This window comes from Gambusia affinis, linkage group LG07 (assembly GCF_019740435.1).
Source record: "Gambusia affinis linkage group LG07, SWU_Gaff_1.0, whole genome shotgun sequence".
Classification (NCBI taxonomy): Eukaryota; Metazoa; Chordata; class Actinopteri; order Cyprinodontiformes; family Poeciliidae; genus Gambusia; species Gambusia affinis.
In genome coordinates this window covers 25158166-25179513 of record NC_057874.1, presented here as the reverse complement: position 1 = coordinate 25179513, position 21348 = coordinate 25158166, and the positions used below count along the sequence as shown (strand labels likewise).

At 37.4% G+C, this 21348-nt stretch overlaps 1 protein-coding gene across 2 annotated transcripts in view; it reads left to right on the top strand.

The window, feature by feature from the left end:
- The window catches only part of LOC122834204 (membrane-associated guanylate kinase, WW and PDZ domain-containing protein 3-like), a 140590-nt gene that overhangs the window by 102073 nt on the left and 17169 nt on the right, over nucleotides 1-21348 (top strand). For both annotated transcript variants that reach the window (XM_044122401.1, XM_044122402.1), the window contains exons 4-9: nucleotides 6995-7201; nucleotides 10111-10270; nucleotides 11203-11282; nucleotides 13368-13425; nucleotides 14463-14569; nucleotides 20246-20437. In XM_044122401.1, the coding sequence (XP_043978336.1) occupies nucleotides 6995-7201; nucleotides 10111-10270; nucleotides 11203-11282; nucleotides 13368-13425; nucleotides 14463-14569; nucleotides 20246-20437 (804 nt within the window). The remainder of the gene's footprint in view (nucleotides 1-6994; nucleotides 7202-10110; nucleotides 10271-11202; nucleotides 11283-13367; nucleotides 13426-14462; nucleotides 14570-20245; nucleotides 20438-21348) is intronic.

The window sequence follows — 21348 nt, the reverse complement described above, 5'->3', positions numbered from 1 at the left end:
TTTCAAGTCATGCTTTATTCATGGGATAAATCAGCAGCCTTACTTTTCTCCCTCGCTCACAGACACAAACAGTATGCTTAGTTCATCATCAGACGTCCAAAACATCAGCTCTCAGAGCGGTACACCATATTTTTCACCTTAAGCTGTTTATAAATGTTTATGAGGCAGCACTTTGATGAGGTAAACACAATATACAGTTTTGTGTGAAAGTATTAATACCCTTTTTTTCTCAGAACACAACCACAAAGTTCAATATATTTTTCATGGTACACCAACACAAGGTATTTTTTCTTTTAAAAGTAAGGATCTAAAAAGTGATTGGATGTTGAGCTTCTGTGAACTTCTATTTTGAATTCTTGGCACAGATTCTCAATTGGAGTTAGGTTAAAATTTTGGCTGAGTCATTCTAACACATTAGTATGATTTGGTCTAAACCAGAGGTGTTAAACTTATTTTCATTGTAGGCCAATAAAAAAATGATGTTTATGGATATCCCCTAGCGGCAGAATGTATTAATAAAACTACCAATTAAACTGTTAAAATATTTTCTCTGTATTCAGTGTGAACATCCTAAAATCTTTACACATTGATGCAAACAATACAAACAACATTAATTTGATTTGACTGATTAAATAATATTCAAGCAAATAACTGTTATCTTGAAGTTCTATGTATGTGGCCATCTGGAGTCTTGGGGGCCATGCAAATATCTATGTTGATCCACATTTGGCCCAATTACCTTGAATTTGACACATGTTGTCTAAATGATTTCAGTTTATGTCTGGATAAACTAAAGTATAAGTGGACTCTAATTTCTAATTTGGTGGCTTTTGAAGGAAACTGATTGTATTTAGGAGTAAAAGTGGCTGCAGATTTTGTCAATGTACAATAGTTACAGATATTTTCATTTCATTTTATAATGATGCCTTACATTTTGTTGATCTCATTCAAAAACTCCCTTTGAAATGCATGTACCTTTGTGGATATATGTAAAAAAAAAAGATGTAAATACTTTTGAAAGGCATTGTATCTTAAACGTTTGCAACATTCATTGAGGTATTTACAGTAAAAAGTTAGACTGTTCGCATCATAACCTTTTATTTTAATATAATGGAACATGCATTTTCTCAAGATTGAAATGTCTTGGAAAGTTAGATGGTCTCACTGTATTTCTTGCATAAAGAAACTGGAAAGGAAGATTTATCTCATTGCACAATGATTATGGCAATGAGACGATAATCTTCCCTTTCTCTTTAAGCTCATTCTTCTTGGAGGCAAATCCGAGCTGCTGTGAAATGGGAGAGGATTTTTCGAAAAGTCTGTGGGGGAACCTCCAGTTGCATCAACATGTACCTTTACTGCACTCTTCCATCATTTCCTATATTTTGCATCTTTTGCTGTTTATAAGTTATGAAATTAAAAGACAAGGTCAAATCCTTTTCCAAAGTGAAGGAGCTTCACAGGTGAGATCAATATGGTGCTTGATGTGCAGAGGTGCATTTCTTTTTCTGTGTATTTGTAAATCTCTACAAGTATATATATATATATATATATATATATATACATGTATATATATATATATATATATATATATATATACATGTATAAATGAGCAGTGGGGAAATTGGCCAATGTTAAAGGGGAGTATTATTTGTTTTCCAGCCGTATAGTCATTTTATAGTACAATCAAGTGACCACATTACATTCAGAATAAATGAATAAATGATCTAAAAATTCAAATATCCGTAGCTGACAATCCAGCAAGAAGATGTTACTCTAACTGGAGCCAGGAGGGTTTCCACCTTTGTAAAATGTTGACATTAGGTAGAGGCAGGGACATCGAGAGCAAACAGCAGACAAGCATACAGTAGCTGAATTGAAAGGATGCAGAGCTTCTCCGCTTCCAATGGCAACAGTGTAAGCAGGACTGGCTGGTTGTGAGGAGACGTGTGGATTAGCCCTCAAAAGTGGGGAGATTTTGGTACAGTATCCCCGTGAGGGAATACTCTGATAGCAGATACCCGTTCCTCTTCCCTTACTCATAAGCCCAGTCAGCAGAAGGCACTGCCCGGCTTTTGTGGAAGACAGTGTTGATCTCCCAGCTGCACAGGGAACTTAAAGAGGAGCTGGAAGTAATCGGACCGAGGAATGGGATTTATTTCATTTAGCAGTGCTTGAAGTGCGTCCCATTTTCCTGTGAAAAGGGAGGAATAAACAAGGACATTTGTTCCTTTTTATGGCTCACTTGGGTTTCAGTCCTTCATTGAAGAGTTTATGAATTACCTTCAGTTTATTAGTGTACAGTAAGTGAGTTGTGCTCAAGGTACTGAGCTAATGGGATTCTTAGCTAATCATAATGATTCCACTAATAGTCCCAAATGGCTTGCCTGAATGCTTATTATGTTAATGGATTCTTCACAGATTTTTTTCTCCATTTTAAAATATTTTATTGGAGTCGTGTCACATATGATGTTCATCCTTCTTTATCAATGATCCTTTCATAAATGGTCCTATTAACTCTACCTTTTCTGTGAAACACAATAATCTTCACAAAATCAGTGTGTGTAATTTCACAACCACAAAGAAGTTCTTGGATGAAGCGTTTGTTAAGCTATTACATTTTATGTCTGCTAGTTTAGGTGATTTTAATGTAAATAACCCAAATATCACTGGTGATCAAACAATAGATCTGCCTCTATCTTTAACATACATTTCAGCTGAAGATGCATTTTTGACCTTCACTGTTGCACTTTAAAAAATAAAAATATATTTTGCACAATTTTAAGTGTAATATTAAATAATAGAACATAAAGATCTAATAGTTCCCTTAAAACACACCAAAATGCAGCATAGGCTCTTTGTTTAGTCAAGACTTAAGCTGACTAATATTTAGATGTCAAGAAGAAGGCTCTGTCTAAGGGTCTGATTCAGAAATTATGACCTATTTCTAATACGTGAAAAGAGAATATGGGAAAGAGAAGAGACACAAAGAATCTGTCCATAATCTCATCAGCATCTGCTTAAAACAAAGTGAAAAGTGCCTTTTAGGTCCAACACAGGCTGTAGTATCAGTTGCCCAAGGAACTGGCAGGATCCCAACAAACAGGCAGCTTCCTTGTTGACCGTCCCTTTGGCTCAGAGACATGTCTGGCCACAGATGACAGCACTGCTTCTGGGGGCCAACAGAGGTCACTTTCAGAAAGGAAAGCATCACTGGTCTCGTTTGCTTTGGATTGGAATATCTGGAGGTTCTTCACTCTTCATGGGAAATGAGAGTGTTAATGCAAAGAAGTTATGTTCAGACACATTTCTGAATTAAGTAAAGAAAACATTGAAGATGGATGAAAAATACAAAAAAATGGTAGAGCTTTACGTTGATTTAAAAAAAAAAATAAAAAAAAAACACACAAAGAAAATAATTATCACAAACACAGTTCCAAACAACTGCCAGGTCCCAGAGACCTGTATCAGTATGGTTGCTTTGGCTTTTTGCTAGTTTGAAATTTGTTTTTGTGCTCAGTAAAGAAACCTTTTCATGTCAAACAGGCTGAGATGAGTACACAAATCCACTCAATTCAAATCTACCTTAACGGCTCGTCCGGGCTTTCTCTGATTGATATTGATTTCCCTGGTAGAATTTCTACTGAGTCAATTAGCGAACAGGAATTGTTGTGAACGATAATGTTGATTCTCTGCATTGTTTTAGAATTGTAGTCTACATGTAGATTTAGCAATGTCAGTGGCACTTCTCTCTTCGTAATGGAGGATGGTTTTTTACAGCGTAGGTAATTTCTGGTGTGGTTCATACACCTTACATACATCACGGCCAAACATTAGCGATTGGGTAAAATTTAATACCTGAACAGAGACCATAACTCCAGAAAGCAATCATTTGTCAATACCTGAGAGGCCAGATCCTCTGTACAGAGCAAAGTGTAGACCAGAGGGCAGGTTTTTACTAAGGTAAGAACAATTTTAAGGTGAAGTAAAATGAATTTGACATCAAACAGCCAGTTAGAGCTGGTCCAGTGTGCCACGACCAGGACAAAAACCACACTGCTCTTCCTGAATCTGAGGCTCGACTATCTGATGGACCCTCCTCTCCAGGACCCCTGAATAGACCTTGCCAGGGAGGCTTAAGAGTGTGACCCCCCTATAATTAGAGCACACCCTCTGGTCCCCCTTTTTGAACAGGGGTACCATCACCCCAGTCTGCCACTCCAGGGGAACTCCCCCCGATGTCCATTCAATATTGCAGCCAACACAACCCTACGACATCCAGAGCCTTAAGGAACTCCAGGTGGATCTCATCCACCCCCGGGGCCCTGCCACCAAGAAGCTTTTTGACCACCTCGGCGGCCTCGACCCCAGAGATTGGAGAGCCCAACCCGAAGTCCCCAAGCTCAGCTTCCTCAATGGAAGGCATGTTGGTGGGATTGAGGAGATCTTTGAAGTATTCTGCCCACCGGCCCACAACGTCCCGAGTTGAAGTCAGCAGCACACCATCCCCACTATAAACAGTGTTGGTGCTGTACTGCTTCCCCCTCCTGAGATGCCGGATGGTGGACCAGAATTGCCCCGAAGCCAAACTCCTCCCACCTTGGCATAAATATTCAAAGAATCTACTTGCTGTTATTGACAGGTTGTTAACTTTAGTAAAGGCTAGTTGAAGGCTGTTGTACTTTCTGGCAAGGAGAATTGGAAGCCATCTGTGCCAGGGACTCACAGTGGGACTTTCTGAGTGTAATGGTCCCTCTGGGTACCCCTATTCAACCCGAACTAAGCCAGTGGACCAAAACTGACTAGCCCACTTCAAGACACACTGATTTATTAAGTTAACTTAAGCTAACACTCACTAAAATTGTACAAGTTGGCATTGCTCAATCAGTTAAATTAGTAAAAACTAAAACATTTTGGGGCAATGATATTGCAAATATATGTGTATTTTTTTTTTAAGTAAGGAGAACTAATTGGATTTTACTGTGTAATTTGCTGCAAAGAAATACAAACGTTTTTCCAAATGGAAAATCCCTATTCCAATCCAGTTGCTTTGGAGCCCCCGTGGCATTAATGAGTCACACTTTTATGAGACAGAAAAGAGGAAAGAAGATTAAATTGGATTTGAATGTGAACGGAGCATTAGGTCATAGTTGAATGGTTGTTTGACTGTGTATCTGTCTGCTCTGTCTGATTGTGGCAAAATGAAGGGGCTCATGACCTTGTGCAGCCTCTACAGAGTGTCATTGACGACAGGAATCTTTTCATTTCCACTAGCTGAGCCCACGACCATGAAATGGCTTGCACACTCTTTGAAGGAGTCGGCTCACTCTTCCCCCGGCTCATCAACCTTGTGACACGAGGTTCACAAGTACCGCCGGACAAGCTTCCCGGGCTCATCTGCTTATGAGGCTTGCCATCATTTGTAAAGGCAAATGGTGCCACAAATCTTCACTGACACACTGCTTTCACACACTTCTCTATATGCAGCACACATTTATCAGAGGCCAAGACACATGTTTGTAAGTAATTAATCACAGAGGTAGCATTTGGCTGATGAATGTCAGTGTGCAGCGGGAGACAGGCAGGGATTAGGCAGCCCACCCAATCTCTCCCCGCTATCGTTATGCAACTCCTGTTAATGAAGCCATCTTTGACAAATGCGGATGAGTGTCATTTAGTAAACACAGAGTTGCATGTCAACAGAGGAGGGGCCGGCTTTCATCCAGCCTCCCTCTCCTCCTCAATCATCCCCCTGCTTTGAAGGGAGATCGGCAATCGTTGCATTAACCTAGTTTGCTTTGTATTGTCGTTAGCATGCCTGCAGAGATGAGGCCAGGTTCAAGATGAGCTCACTTATCAGAAAAGCAGTTGTGGTGTCGGTGTTAGTGCTGTAAAGCTATTGGAATGACTGTGATGTTGTCCTCAGAGCCCTCTGTTCTTTGCACTTTATGCTGATGTCAGCTTTCTTTTCTTTTCCCTCATGCTATAAAAAGATCTAGAGTTGATAAGTGCTGCTTCCACAAAAACGGCATTTGTTATGTTGGTGTGTTAAAACTTAAGTACTTCAAAAGCACAGCATAGCACAGCTCCTTCACAACTGGGAGTAACTTAAAGTATGATCAAGTTGATGGCAGCTAATTAAACTGCCAGAGATTCCCATTTCCCAGTGGTATTTCTCTACATACTTTAATTAATCCAATTATATTCCTTGTTTTAGCCGAGATTGCTTATTGTAAGAACTATGTAAATATTTTATCTTCCAAATGGATTGCCAGAAAATAATCTGGTGGTTTTAGAGTAAACACATCTGACAGAGCAACGCTTAAAAAACAAATAATCATAATAAATGGTCTGAATATAAATTAGTGGGCACATTATTTATAATCCTAATGGAGGTGGAATAATTACTTATTCTCTGCCTAAATTGCATTCCACATATTGCTCACCAGCCCATAGATAGATGGATCACCCCACGAGTTAAATGAGAAAAGAATTTAACAAAGTTTTGCACTTAATCCCCTTCTCTTTAAGGGTGCTGTGATCTCTTTGAATATTTATGCTTAGTATATACAAGGTCTTTCTTCATCAAGGAAAAAACATGAAGAGAGAGATAGATAATTGCTGTATTCAATGATCAGTGTAATTAGTTGCTGGCAAATTCCAAGTGAAGTGATTTTAATGTTACATGAGTCATGACCGCCCTGTGGTGCAGTTATTGAGGGAAAACAAAGCAGAAGGTTAAGAGACGTGAAAATCATGCAGAGGAGGAAGTATAATGAATAAGAAACTTGGGAGTCTGAGGTACAGCTGTGTGACATTTTGAGAATATAGTCAGCTTATTTGATTAATGTTAGATGTTCTGGTTTGTATCTAACCTGTCATAAACATGCAGATATACCACAAATATTTTTTTATCATTTGCTGTCTTGTTGGTTAGAGCTCCAGATTCTGCATTTCTACTGTTTCATCTTTCTTTCTTTTTTTCATTCATAAGGTAACTACTATGGGACCCCCAAGCCTCCAGCAGAGCCCAACCTGGTGCAGCCTGACCTGGTGGATCAGGTGCTGTTTGATGAGGACTTCAGCGGCGAGGTTCCCAGGAAGCGCACCACCTCAGTCAGTAAGATGGATAGGAAGGATAGCGCCGTACCCGAGGAGGAGGATGATGATGAGAGGCCCCCGCTGGTCAATGGATTGCCTGGTCAGTTCATTTCAAAGCACAGCGTGCTATATTAGACAGTAGTGATTCTACCATTGTCTTCTTATTGTTACAAAGATAAGTTTTTGTAACTGGTTATTTTTTTTTTTTTTTGCACATTTGCCAATTTTACACATTTTTAAATGCCTGCTTTGTATTCGACTGCACCTTGTTCAGTCAATGTATCATCATCCAGTCGCACTGGACTGTACGTTGCAATATTCAAAAAATGCATTGTGAAGAGGGAAAAAAACATATGAATTGCATTTATTTGGAAACTGTACAACATATGTAATTTGGTGACACGTTGGGCAGGTACCTGATCCAATGATCTTACGGAAACTGTCAACCAAAGCTTGGAGGTTTCTGACACACTAATGTCCTTTCTCTAAGTCAGTGTGGTCAGTCATGGCTCCACTCCGTAATTTGTTATTGGAGAGGAGCAGAGACGCATGCATTGTACATCCAGGGTGAAACTGCTTTACGCATTGAGTAAAGTGGCAACACCAAGTTGGTTCACCTGCAAAGACATTTTTATTCATCCCCTTGGCAACTACCAGGGTGTGGAGACATAACTCTTGGCTCTTCCAGCAGCACATCTTCCTTTCAACTTGTTAAGGAAAGTGCCTGCATATAGTAATGTTTATACTTTATTCCTTGGCTCTTGTCCATCAGTGTGAATTTATATTTAATGCAACAGTCAGAAAATGTGTTATAATGTCGCACCTCACTACAAGTTGAAGGACTACTAAATGCATGAAAGAAAGTGCCATTTATAGTCAGGAAAATAGATTAACTTTAAAAAGTTCAGTGGACGATGTTTGGGATTCTTGTTTAACTTCATGGTTGTTTTGTGGAAAAAATATACATTTTTTGGGGACTCTGATTAAGTTAAAACAGATGCGAGAAAAAGTAGTTTTTAGGTTTCTTTATCAAAATTGCGCACCTCTGTCATTTTGTTGCAAAAATTTATGTTGGTTGTGGTGAAAAGGCATTTCACGAGATCTCCCAATATCAAAATGTGACAATAACTCTAAAGTTAAAGGCCCTCTGTCTGCTAAGTTGGAGTGAACCTGACTTATCTAGTGGAAAGTAGGAACAGCTTAGGAAGCTGGTAAAAGTGATGGACAACAACAAACAAAGTTGCTTTCAGACAGACAGCAACTCTAAAATACTTAGACTCTTCAAATATTAACTGAATAATTCTACAGGTTCTCTAAAACACAGTTTGATGTTTATAAAATATTGATTCAAATGGTAAAAGCACCAAAGGGTAGATTGAATTCAGTGCAAAAAAGCAAATTTACACATTGGTTAAACTTAATTAAAACCTTCCTCTAACAAAGAACTTGTAACATTTTTTGTCTTATTTGTTAATTGTTTTCAGAAAAACAGCAACAAAAGAACAATTAGCAAGTCAGATCTCTAAATGAACAAGAAATAAATACTATCTAGGAAATATATGATTTGTGCATCTCTACACCTAACAAAGCTGTTGCTGTATCCAGCCAGTTCACTTTTTCAGAGGTCACCTTGACAGAGACTCGGAGTTCAATCAGCTCAACTCCTCGTCTCTCCAGGGAGTAAAACTCCCCTTGAAGCTTTCAAGGAGAAAACTCCTGTGACAGAAGTAGGTTACATGCTTTGTAACATACCTGGCCTTTATTTTTAGTGATAAAATTGGGGGGAACATTGAATCAAGTCCAAGCTGAAAATATGTTCTCCAGAATGAAACATTGTTTTGACAAAAACTGCTCTAACACTGCTTGCAGCTGCACGAGGGATTCACAGAGATCCAGTGTCTGTTTACCCAACGGCTCTGTCATATTGAAATCAAACACTAAATGATCCAGGAGTTCTTTAAATGGAAGAAAGCTGGTCACAAATGACTGCACTGCTGCAGAGCGATCTCAGACCAACCATAGATGGACAGAACAAGCATGGTGGAATGAAAAAGGAAGGTTAATGGAAAATGTGAGTTCTGTACTTCTAAGCGCTTCATCAGAGCTCAGACTGTCATTATCAACTACAGTCCTACTGTCAAGAGGGCCCTCACCTTGCTTTGAACCTTGCTGATGAACTCAGCTTTCCCTAGGGCTATTTCCTCAGGCTGGTCTACATGACAAGCGCAAATCTTCAAACATGCCATGTGCATTTTGTATCTGTAAAGATGAAGCACAAGTGTGTGTTTTTGATCTTAGAGGCAAAAGGAGACCAGTTAAAACGGCGCCTTATTACCAGAGTGCTTCTGCAGAACAGCGTGTTCAGATTATTAAAACTAATTCTCCTGTTCATGTGGGACCATTTATTTTGCAAACATGAATGCTTTGAAATGCTTTAGGTGTGTGCTGGACATTACATCTTTTGACATTATTTTCTATTGTTGGGAGGTTGGCTCTACATAAAAAGGAAAGGATAAAAAGCTCTTGTCTTTCATCTTTTATAACCATCTTCTGAGGAAAAGCACTGAGTGCAAAGTGAATTAGCTGGGCCTTTGTTGCATGTTTCATGTTCACTATAATGTAGTTTCTCAGTAAAAAAAAAGGAGTATGCTACAGTGTAAACAGCATGGAGGAATTATAAAATAGTAATTGCTTTTGAACTGAAATGGCTGTACTTGTGTGAGCTCTCACCTCTATCACTGTGAACTGTGGGAAATATACATGTGTATATACATAGGCAAAAGGAGTAACAGCATGCTGTGGAAAATGCAAAACAAACCCTTGGCAGACCCACACACGCACACACATCATCACTTCCATGCAAATCTTATGAGCTGAATATCCTCTTCTTTTACTCCCCTGCAGCAGGTAATATAAAGTAGCTGGCCTCTGTGTTTCTGCGGGCTAACCTTTAACTGTCTTTTTCTATTTTTATTCCCCTTTTTTATCATGTCTATCCACACTCTCTAGAGCACAAGGACTGGAGGAAAACGGTGCCCAGCTACAATCAGTCCAGCAATACCATGGACTTCCGTACATGGAGCTCTCTTCCCCGCGATGACAGCCTGGAACCCCTGCCTTACAACTGGGAGATGGCTTACACCGAAACTGGGATGGTCTACTTCATAGAGTAAGTGAGACAGCACTAATGTGATGATAACCTGCTGAGAGATACTTTAGTCATGTAACACATTGATTAGAGTCAATGAAAAAGGAGCTATTTTAAAACTAACCCTAACCCAGGCTTGATTTATCTTGCTTTTCATATAAGGGACAAACTAATATAAACAAGTTAGTTTCTGCACTTAATCTCATTTAGTATTTGATTTATTTTAACCTTCTCACAATTCAATTAGTAATACATCAAAAGTATCAGTACAAACATACTTTTCAACATGTCATAGAAGGCATGAGATATTAGGTTTTATTGTCACTGCACAATTGTGCTTTTGTGTCATCACTGGGTTGGCAACAATAGAGCTGTTGTTTTGGTGAATCCACTTTCTTTTGTTCTTGATAGCAAAGGAATATCTCAGAATTTCACAGATTCTAAAAGGAAATAGCAAAACAAAACCTTGTCAGTGTTATTTTTTTTGTTCTTGTTCAGTTCAGCACAACTGAGGTTTTGGATATTGGAGTTTCTATGAAGATATTTTAAGCTCTTACTACAAAACCAGTTTCTTTTCTTTTCATGTTATTGAAAAGCAAACATACATTTCTAAGGCCTAGTTATTAATGTTGTCTTTCATTTGTATTTGGTTATAAGCCGCTTATCTCTGGAGATATTAGAAGATTTTTTTTCTGTTGATTACACACTCCAGATATTTAATCCATTTGAGAATAAACGAGACATGTTTCACATTCAGAGGATTTAGTCCTTCTCCTAGAAAAGGCCACCTCAACATAAACACAGCGGCAGGCGAACAGAAACCAATAGACTTGTCCGCAAGAGCATATTATGCAGGCATCTTGGAGACTCTTTCAGTCAGTTCTCTTGCTTCTTTTTCCCTTCTGGTAAAATTGTTGTTGATATTTTCTGTCTGCTGTTTTTGTGGTACACAGTCACAATACAAAGACAACCACATGGTTGGACCCCCGCTTGGCGAAAAAGGCGAAGCCCCCAGAGAAGTGTGAGGATGACGGTACGTCTTGTGCTTTTCTGGTTTACTGAAGCATAAATAGTTCTGTTAATCTCTACACATGTATTCAGAAAATACAGTTGCCAATATCTATCTATATAATCTACTGTCTTATAAAATTTACGCCTAACATTTTAATCTAACATTTTTAATTTTGAAATGTTTTGACCACTTAAGATAACCCTCAGGAACATGGCCTAAATATCTTGAAATTTGGAGACAGGCATCTCCTTAAAGGAATATCAGACATGAGGTTCTTTCTTTATCCCCAGGATGATAGTGTTAGTTTAAGTGCAGACAGAAATGAACAGAGGCCTCTTCTGAAAGAATTGGACCCTTCAGCAAGTTTTTAATGGATTTTTACAAGAAAAATCGCCATGATTCTTCTGAAAGGCAACTCCAAGCTTTCTGTTGCCTTAAGAGCCTTTCTTTCTTTCTTTCTCTCTCTTTTCTCTCTTTCTGGCTTATAGTTACAACAGGAAATTACGTGCATCATTCATTCCAGTCTACTTGCTCATTTCAATCTATAGAAATGTTCACTACGTGTTACAAAAAAGTTTAATGCAAACTTTAACTGCTACGTAGTTATACAACTGGAGATGTCATTTCTGGAGTAACTGCAGAGGGAATTGAGATGCTTCATATTAATTTTTGCTTCCTCGATGCTGAAAAGTTTAATCTGAAGTGATTAAATTCTGTGTAAACAGAACATAAATGAGAGACACTGATGATTATCAGCTGTCCATCTGCTACAAGTTCAGGTTACCATGGTGAGGTTAAGTGCAGTATTTTATCTAGCAGCTATTTTCAGAAAAACTGTCTCCTAATGACACAGTTTTTCACCAGTGAGTACCACAAGTCATTGGCACACACTCTGATGTGTTCTGTAATGTTTCTGAGATAAATCAAAGTGAACATGCAGCGGAGTACAAAATGGTTTTATTTTCTATAAAAAGTCTCTTTCTACTTCACTTTTGTGTTGGTGGACCTTTTCCCTGCAGTTTGGATAATATATGAGTAATTAATTAGGAACAGAAAACTTTAATTTCACAATATAACACATCAAGAGTTACCAAACAATGTGTGATGTAAATCAAGACAAGTTTTTTATAAAAATAAGGACTGAAATCAGATATTTGTTTGCAGTGTATGAAAAGACAAGATTTTATTCTTGTTTGTCAAGAAAGAAGACATTTTCTTTTTTAAAGATATTTAGGTCCTCCAAGTTCATTTATTTTTGCTAAAAGTCAGAATAAGGAGAAAGGTTTTGCAGATACTTTTATTTATTGCATTATTCAAAGTCAGAAGTGTATGTACTCTAAGAGTGCTTACCTCAAAAACAATTGCATAAAGTCTTCTCTTTAGGCTTCTAGTTATCTGACAATAAATCTGTGGATCTATTTTAAGGCAAAAATCATCTGAAGGTGCCAGAATATAGTCATTTGTAAAAAAAAAAAAAAAAAAAAAAGGTATGCAAATATAATATCAAGTCAAATAGAAATAGCATGGGAAAGTCTAGACATCACACAGTTCAGGAAACAGGCGGGTTTTGTGTTCCACTCTGTTTTGTTGTGAAATGTACACTAGACCAAAAGCTAAAGCCCTGGTAAAGATGCTTGTTCAACCTGGTGAAGGGACTGTTGTTATCCATAGCAAAGAAAGTCTAAAGGCCAGGAAGTTGAAGCTTGAATTTTTAAATTATATGACAATAATTTTGGAAATCCTGATGGACATAAAAAATAAAAAGTTAAGACTAAAGTAATGTTTAACAGTGGGAAAAAGAGAAAGTGTTTTGTATATTAGGAAAAAAAGTACATACAACACCAGTAAGGGTCAGATAGGACTATCTTTTCCAAATTAATAAATATTTTTATGTCAAACAATGTGTGACTAGTTAGATAAAAACCAATAGGAGATGAAAATAATCAACATTTTATCTGACAGTGTAAAATTGTGCCTGATCATTATGCTGAACTGGTTACAATTCCCAGACATGTCATAAATATTCCGTCTATTTATTCAGTTCATCCTTCTCGATTGTTACTGGCATTTCTCACAAAATAATGACGCACTGTTTTCTTCTTCCAGAGCTACCGTATGGCTGGGAGGAAATTGATGACCCACAATATGGCACATACTACGTTGAGTAAGTTTAATTAATCCTGTGTTTTGAAATTCTTCTCTCTTTTTTGCCATGTTCTATTTTTTTGTTTACATCCTATTATACCCAGATGTACATAAAGGATGAGAGCGCGTGTGATGATTTTACTGCTTTGTGTTCATGAAGAGCTAACTGGCAAGAATCTGTTCTGTCTAAAAATAAAACAAATGGCTGTAGCGTCATCTTGGGTGAGAAAACGTTGAGTTATGTAACATGCAGAGAGGAAGCATTTACCTGAAAGAGTTTGATAAGGATTTTCCTCTTGTTTATCAGTGGGTGGCAAAGTGAAACTCTGTGCTGTGACCTGCCTGTTAGCACAACATTGATTGGACTCTCGCTGCGTTATGTGTCAGTCAGTTTATGTGCATGGAGCAATACTTGGAGAGTATATTATTCCATGATGGTTGTACATGTGTTATATGTTTTTGCACTTAGCATCACAGTTGGAATTGAGTGAAGAAGCCATTAAGTTTAGCATTTCATCAACAACGGAGGGAAATGGAATGGAGAGATTCTTAACCAGAACACATTGAAACAGCAGAATGAGGACTGAAGGAAGAGCCTGTTTGCTGCTGTGATGAAACAGGGAAGGGAAAAGCTCGTGTTGTTTTATTGCTCAAGCAGCAGATGAAAACCTTCAAGGTACAAATGACAAGAGGAAGAAACTTGCAGTGTTTGGACATGGAAAGTCAATGCCATATTGATGGAGCTAGTAGCTGCCAGTGTTTAGTTTGAAATGAATTCCCTTTGAAACAATGGTCCCGGTTTGTGTACCAGGAGGGGAACAAGCTGTTTACCTTCTTGTTGAGGAACAGGATGTTTCTTACAGTCTATGGTTCATTTCCTGGAATATTAGGTGGATAAAAGCCATTCCACAGAAAACAATGTGATACAGGCCAGTCATTTTCTACGTGTGTTCCATTTGTAAAAGGTGGTGGTGTTGCTTCAGCGTCCCTCCACAAGAAACTGATGCAAATGGTTGAGAGTCATTCATCACTTAAAACTGAACATGTTTGTTTTAGCCACATCAATCAGAGGACTCAGTTTGAGAATCCAGTTCTGGAGGCAAAGAAGAAGCTAAGCAAAGACACTGCTTCGATTCAGCAAGCTGCAGCTGCATCTTCTCAAGGTCAGATCTGTTCATCTTGCTACTTTTTCTATTTTCTATACCTACGAAACTGGAAAATCAACAGAAAGTTGATTTATTTCAGAAATTCAGTTCAAAAAGTAAAACTAAAATTCAGAGTAATGTTTCTCTCTGAATTTGAGTGAAACAAATTGTTTGGTGTGATATGGTTTTCAGCTAAAGAAAATCAAAAATTCAGTTTATCAGAAAATCTTAATATTACACAAAAATAATACAATTTGTTTTGAACACATAAATGATTTATTATATCCCAGGATGACAGTTGTCTATCAGGCAGTCATTGTCATGCTCTACAAGAAGGGTACATCACAACATTGTATGGCTAAAATATTAATTACATGATGTTGTGTGACAAGCATGTTATTGTATACTTGAGTGGAAGGAAAACGAGTTGTAGAAAAATGTGCACAATCAACAGTAATAGCTGCACCGTTGGGAAACAAGTCACATTCAGGAATTTTGGAGAGATTAGGTGAAGTGTGAGCTGCAACTGGAGCCTGTGCTGCAAGATCTACCATATGCATGTATTCCAGACATGGGCTGTGCTGTTCATTTCCTTATTAAACTGCTCTTAAATCAGAGACTACATCAGAATCAGGTCAAGAAAGACCTGATCAACAAAGAGATGGAGTAGTGTACTGAGGAAAATGAGAGATCCCAGAGCCAACAATGCAGACGATGTTTATGTTAAAATAGTCTGGGATTCCATAATACCTCAGGATTGCCTCTATGTTATGCTACATTCCATAGAAGTAGAAGGATGGAAAAGTACATCAGAGTATAAACATGTTCCACATCTGCATAAAAAAAGGAAAACGGTGTTGTTCCAATCTATAAAATGCACAACTGCCTGAGACATGCACACATCCACTGAAATTACAGTTTTAGTTTCTTTCTCAACAATACAAATTGAAGAAACATACTATGTCAGAGCCAAAATATGTCCAAATCATTACTTTAAGTAATTTTTAGAAAATAATAGGATGTATATATTACATCCTATTGTCTTAACAAGATTCTAAAATAAGAATAGAAATATCTAAAATGTAATTTTATACATCTACACCATAAAAGAACTTAGAGCTTGCTGCATACCCTCCCTATGTAATTTATTCACTAAAAAATGCTTTTTACTTTGCTTGTTAACAGACTAAGTGCTCCAAATCGCTCTGCTCAACATAATGGAGAGCTGTAAAGACATCATTGTTCAGTTCATTAACATAAATTTTATATTAATTCCCAGTTGGGTTTTGAGCTTGTTCCAGTTTCTTGTCTGCTTGTCTGTCAGCAGACATCCTTTAAAAAGCAGCAGATAGATTTATTTGGATATTTCCAGAGGTGGAGCATGACTCAAATTAAGGAGGATTATGTTTTGATGCGACTCTAGCGCCATTACGTTTTTTTATTTAGATTTGACATGAACTGGTATTAATAGGCAGTCTCCAGCTGCTGTCTTTCCTGTTGCAGTAAACAAAATTCAGCAACACTATCATTATTCCATAAGTGCATCTTCTATTGTCACTTTGATACTGACTTGTGTAGCTCATTACCTTTAGCTTGTATTTAACAGTGACTGAAATTCTATGAGAGTACCTATGACAAATAAACCACAGCAATATAGTTTAAACATTTGAAAAAAATACTTCCAGCTTTTCATAATTAGAGATAATCTCTTCGACTTTTCTATTGTGAGAACTTGCTATAATGTTCCACTTTCCCAGCCCTCCCCCTACATTGATATAATCTGGAAATTAAATAAATACTTCTATAAGCTTTCATTTTTTTTCCCAGTTTGTCCTTTCATTTCTACAGTAGAATATGGTGTGACAACGATCCGTAAAAGTATTACAAGATATTGCACTTTTGTAATGTACCTGTTAAGCCTTGACAACACCTTCAGGTTCTTAAGACTTGCACATTCATGTCTACTTATAATTGGTTCAGCACAAGTTCTAACATGCACGACTATTGTCTGTCTTTTTTTTTTTTTTTTATCTGGAAAATCCTGTTAAACTTGGCTCATTTAAGCTGACCAGACTACTTCATTCAGTTTTTTTTAAATGAGTATTAAAAGTTATTTATGAATAAACATGACATCTCTTTTATCTCTACTGTTTCAATCAGTAAAAATAATTTACTGATAAATAATTGTGTTGTCATTATGGTCATTTTTCACTCCTTTCCCTTTTCTGTTTTCACTTTTATCATTGTGGATTCTTGAATTAGCTTAATTTATTAAAATATGGAAGCAATTTGATTTACTCTGCTTACACTGTGCCAGCCTGCGTTGATAAATTTACTTCCCAAAAAGAATGGAGAGCAGAGTGAATCATCATTTCAGCCATCAGGAAACCACATATATGAAGAAAAGTTTTAGTTTTTATAAAAAAAATTTATGGCCTCCAGTTATAATACTTCTTTAAAGGTTTTTTTTTTTTCCTTTCACCTGATAAACATGACAAAACCTTTCTGTTACAACAGACATGTTATGGAAGATCAAGCTGGTGATCAGTGTTGAGTGAGACGAGCTTGTAGTGCTGGCAGGGTTTCAGAGCCGTAAAAGAAGGTATGCAAGGGGAGGTGGCCGCCTTTTAGCGGTGCATGTGTCAACAGCTGGTGGAACATCCCATTAAAGAGGCCGGGCACAATCAGGCGTCTCTCTGCTCAGGTGTGTTGGGACTGAGTAAACCGCCATCTCACTGCTGATTACTGATTACACAACCTGCTGAGCTGTCAGACTGTTGCTATGATAAAACCAAGACATAGGCAGTCGGCGGTTACACCTAAGGCTACAAAACACACCAAGAAACTTTTCTCCTTGTTTTTTTTTTCTTTTTTAAGTATAGGTGTGTTGACATAGGTGACACCCAATGGGTGACAGCTAGTTAATATAAATACACTTTTTATGTAAAATGTACGGCATCATTATGGCGTAGCACACAAAAACTCTTCAAAGAAAAATAAATGAAAAATTTTATTATATTGCATTATGAAAAAGAGTGGAATTGCAGAACTGACTGGGGATTTGGTTGGGTGTTTCAGTTAATAAAGCAAATAAAAATCCCTGTAGATTAGCAACTTCTGACATTATGAGAGTAACCCATCTGGAACAGCCATGCCACTTTCAAAGTGACCTAAATCTTTCTTTTTTTTGGAGCTTGGTTTGAACTTCAGCAGATCTTCACATATAGATGTCTAAATGCATCAAATTCCTGCAGTGTGATTGACTGATTCACCATGTGATAACAAGCAATTGAATAAGTGTTCCTAATAAAGTTGTCGGTGGATATTTTCCCACATATGATAAATAAAGATGGAGGCCTACTCCCCTGCCTTCTCACATGTAAGCAGTCCGACCGCTTGGCTGCTTGACAACGTGGAAATACTGTTTTGTTTGTCTTCTGTTTATAATCTCCATATTTCAGCCAAGAGACTTTCTGTGAACCATCCTACACGAGTCCAGGCTTGCAAAAGTCACACTTACTTCCTTCTTCTGTCTCCTTCTCTGTCACCCTTTTTTACATCTGCCTTTTTTGTTCATACAAATATGTCCTTTCACAAATATATTTCAGGACTCCTTGTGAGAAGTGATAAAAAGAGTTCATCAAGTCGTTTCAAAATAATTATGTAAATAAGCTTTGCATGATCCATATAACAGCAGCGGCCATCTGGAGTCCTCAGTGGCTGTTATAATTTACACTTGCAGTTGTCGGCCCTGGATGTTTTTAGCCTGGTGAACCGTATCAGAGTTTGAGAGTGTCTGCATTTAAATTGCTCTCACACGCTGAAAGTTATGGAGTATTTATAAAAACTGATGGAAGTGAGAGGGAGGTATGGAGTTGTTATTTAAACCAGCCAGAACAGAAAGTTGGGAACTAGATGTAATAATTTGAAGCAAGTTCAGGACAGGGAAACAGATATACCCAAACCAAAGAGCACAAATATGGAGCTATCACCTCCAGTTTGGTCGTAGTGGAAGCATATATTCTGAAATTTTACTTAAAGCACAAATTTGTGGGGCCTTCCAATTTTCATAGAGATTTTTTGGTCCACCAATAGCAAGGAACCAAAACATGTAATGGATTCTCTTGTTTGTCTGACATTTAAAGCAAGGTATGATGCAGATTTATTCAAGTTAATGCTTCCGCCTTGTAATCCTTGTATTTGTGACATGTATAAACAAGCTTACATGTTCAGTAGGAGTGATGGGGCTTAGGAGAGACTAATGCTGGCTTTGTTAAAAGAAGGAGTCATATATTATCCTTTTAATGTTTGCACATGAATATGTCAACTACCTGAGACACTGGTCTTAGAAGACAGCTTTAGATAGAAGTATTGCATTTTTAAATTGATTTAATTTTGTTTTTGTATTTATTGTTAGCTAATTTATAATTTGAAAAACTATTTATTCCCATTGAACGTTACACATTGTGCTTTGCACATTACACATTATTTATTATTATTATTATATTAATTGAATGTTATGTATGATATCACATACACAATATAATCTCATGCATGTAATTTAATCTCTATATAGATAAGCTGTTGTGTGAAGGACCCAGGCAAATTAATAGTCACTCTGGTTGTAAAAAACACTTGCAGATGTAATAAAGGCAAAAGGTGGTTTTGAGTCACAGCAGCTGAATACAAATGTACACTGGACTATTGAGGGTTTTATTTATTTAAAAAAAAGGAAAACCATATATCATTTTTCTTCCACCAGATAATTATCTGTGTTGGACTGCCATATGAACCCCCCAGAATACTTTGAAGTTTGTGGTTGTAAAATGACAGAGAAAGTTCAATGTGTATGAGTACCGTTCCCAGACACCGCATCTGACATCTTCAATACTGTCTTTTACTGCAGAGTCCAGCTGGACAAACATTTTTTTCACTGGGTTCCTTTGCTGTTTTACTGTTTTTGAGCAACAGCAATAATGCACCAAAGATGCAGACCACAAGCCTGAGGGAAAAAAAATGTGTCCATGATCTAAAGTGCTGATACTACAGTACTGCTAAATAAGGAAGATCATCAGCTTAGTGCAACCCTGAGAGTTGGATGTGTAATGTATTGCTTATGCCAGAGCAGAGCTGCTGGTTCTTATTGATGTCGCTGCTGACCTTTACGTGTTCCTTACTCAACTTATATGAACCCTGCAATCACAACAATCTCAGAGCTTTATTTTTCCTCAGCCATTTATTAAATAGAGCCGGGGATAAAAGGACAATATACTAAATTAGATAGTGTCAGAGTTACTGTATGCATGTTCTGCTCTATAGTTTTATAATGAAAAGAGGGAAGTAAATTAGATTCAAAAGCTATAATTTTATCACTTCATCTGTGTGAGGGCTTCTTTCTTAACAGGGCCACACAAAAGCGTTTTGATGGGTTTGTTGTGCTTAAACATACATCACGTCTATTATTTGGATAATGACTGATTAATGTGTTGATTTTGTTGCCACACAGTGTGTATAATTAAGGTTCAACACATGTGGTTGGATTTCGCAGTCATTCAAAAGGAATGTCAATATTTTCATATTTTGGTCTGCACAGTGACTGAGGTTGCAGTTCTTCACACTTTCTTTTTACTGTGCATCACTTCTTGTACTTAAAAATGTGTCACCAATGGTTTTACATTTCCAATTTATACACAGGTAAGGGAAGTATGTTTGGATTTACAGCAGACCCCAGCCAGCTGAAGGGGGAGATGTACCATACAGCTCTGAAGAAAAGCTCCCAGGGCTTTGGATTTACTATCATCGGAGGCGACCGCACAGACGAGTTTCTGCAGGTGAAAAATGTTCTCAGCGATGGCCCTGCTGCCCAGGACAACAAGATGGCGTCTGGTGAGCAAATCCAGCAAAATGATGCACATTAAAATCTCATGATAAGTCATGAAGAAATGACAAATTGTAAAACAAATGTAAAACATTTATAAGTCTGAAACTGATTGCAAGCCCTCACTTGTCTTCCCATCAAGAGTTCATGTTTTGGCAATTGTAAGGAGACTGGTAAAAAAGCTTTAAGGAAAATATTTTTTAGACTGATGAGACTAAAATGGAACATTTTGTGCTTCTTGTCATATTTGATGTAAAACAGCAGCATTTTAGACACTCCTAACCAACAGTCAAATGTGGAGGTGATGGTAGTGTGCCTGGTTGGAGCTGCTTTGCTTCTTGACCTGCATGAATTGCAATAATGGATACAACCATTAAGTCTGCATTCTGCCAGAAAGTCCAGAAGGAAAATGTCCGGTCTTCATTGTGACTTTACCTGAAGAGTAAAAACCTGATGCTTTTGGAGTGACCTAGTCAAAGTTTTCACTTTAAATCAAATTGAGATAATGTACATTTGTAGCTATGTTCAAATGGTACATTGGAAGTACAGTACAATTGACTGATAAATAGGTAAGTCAAGCTTAAGGATCCTCCTATATAAATGAATTGCTATATTATCCAAAGAAATATGGGGTAAAATTATTAGTGTGTTTTTTTTTATTCTTGGTTCTCTTAAATGCTTTTGACAGTTGATTTGATGATCTCTTTCAAAAAGCTGCTTAAAAATACGGAACGTTGAATTATTATTTTTTTAAATACTGTATGAATACAATTTTACTGAATTAGTTCTACTTCTTTTGTATTTCTTGAAGCTAACCCTGTCCCATGGGTTCAGTGGTGCAATAAAAAACAGCAATTTGTCTGTCAAATGCATAGGGACTATATCAGCAGTCATTCTAACTTTGGTTCCTGTGACACCA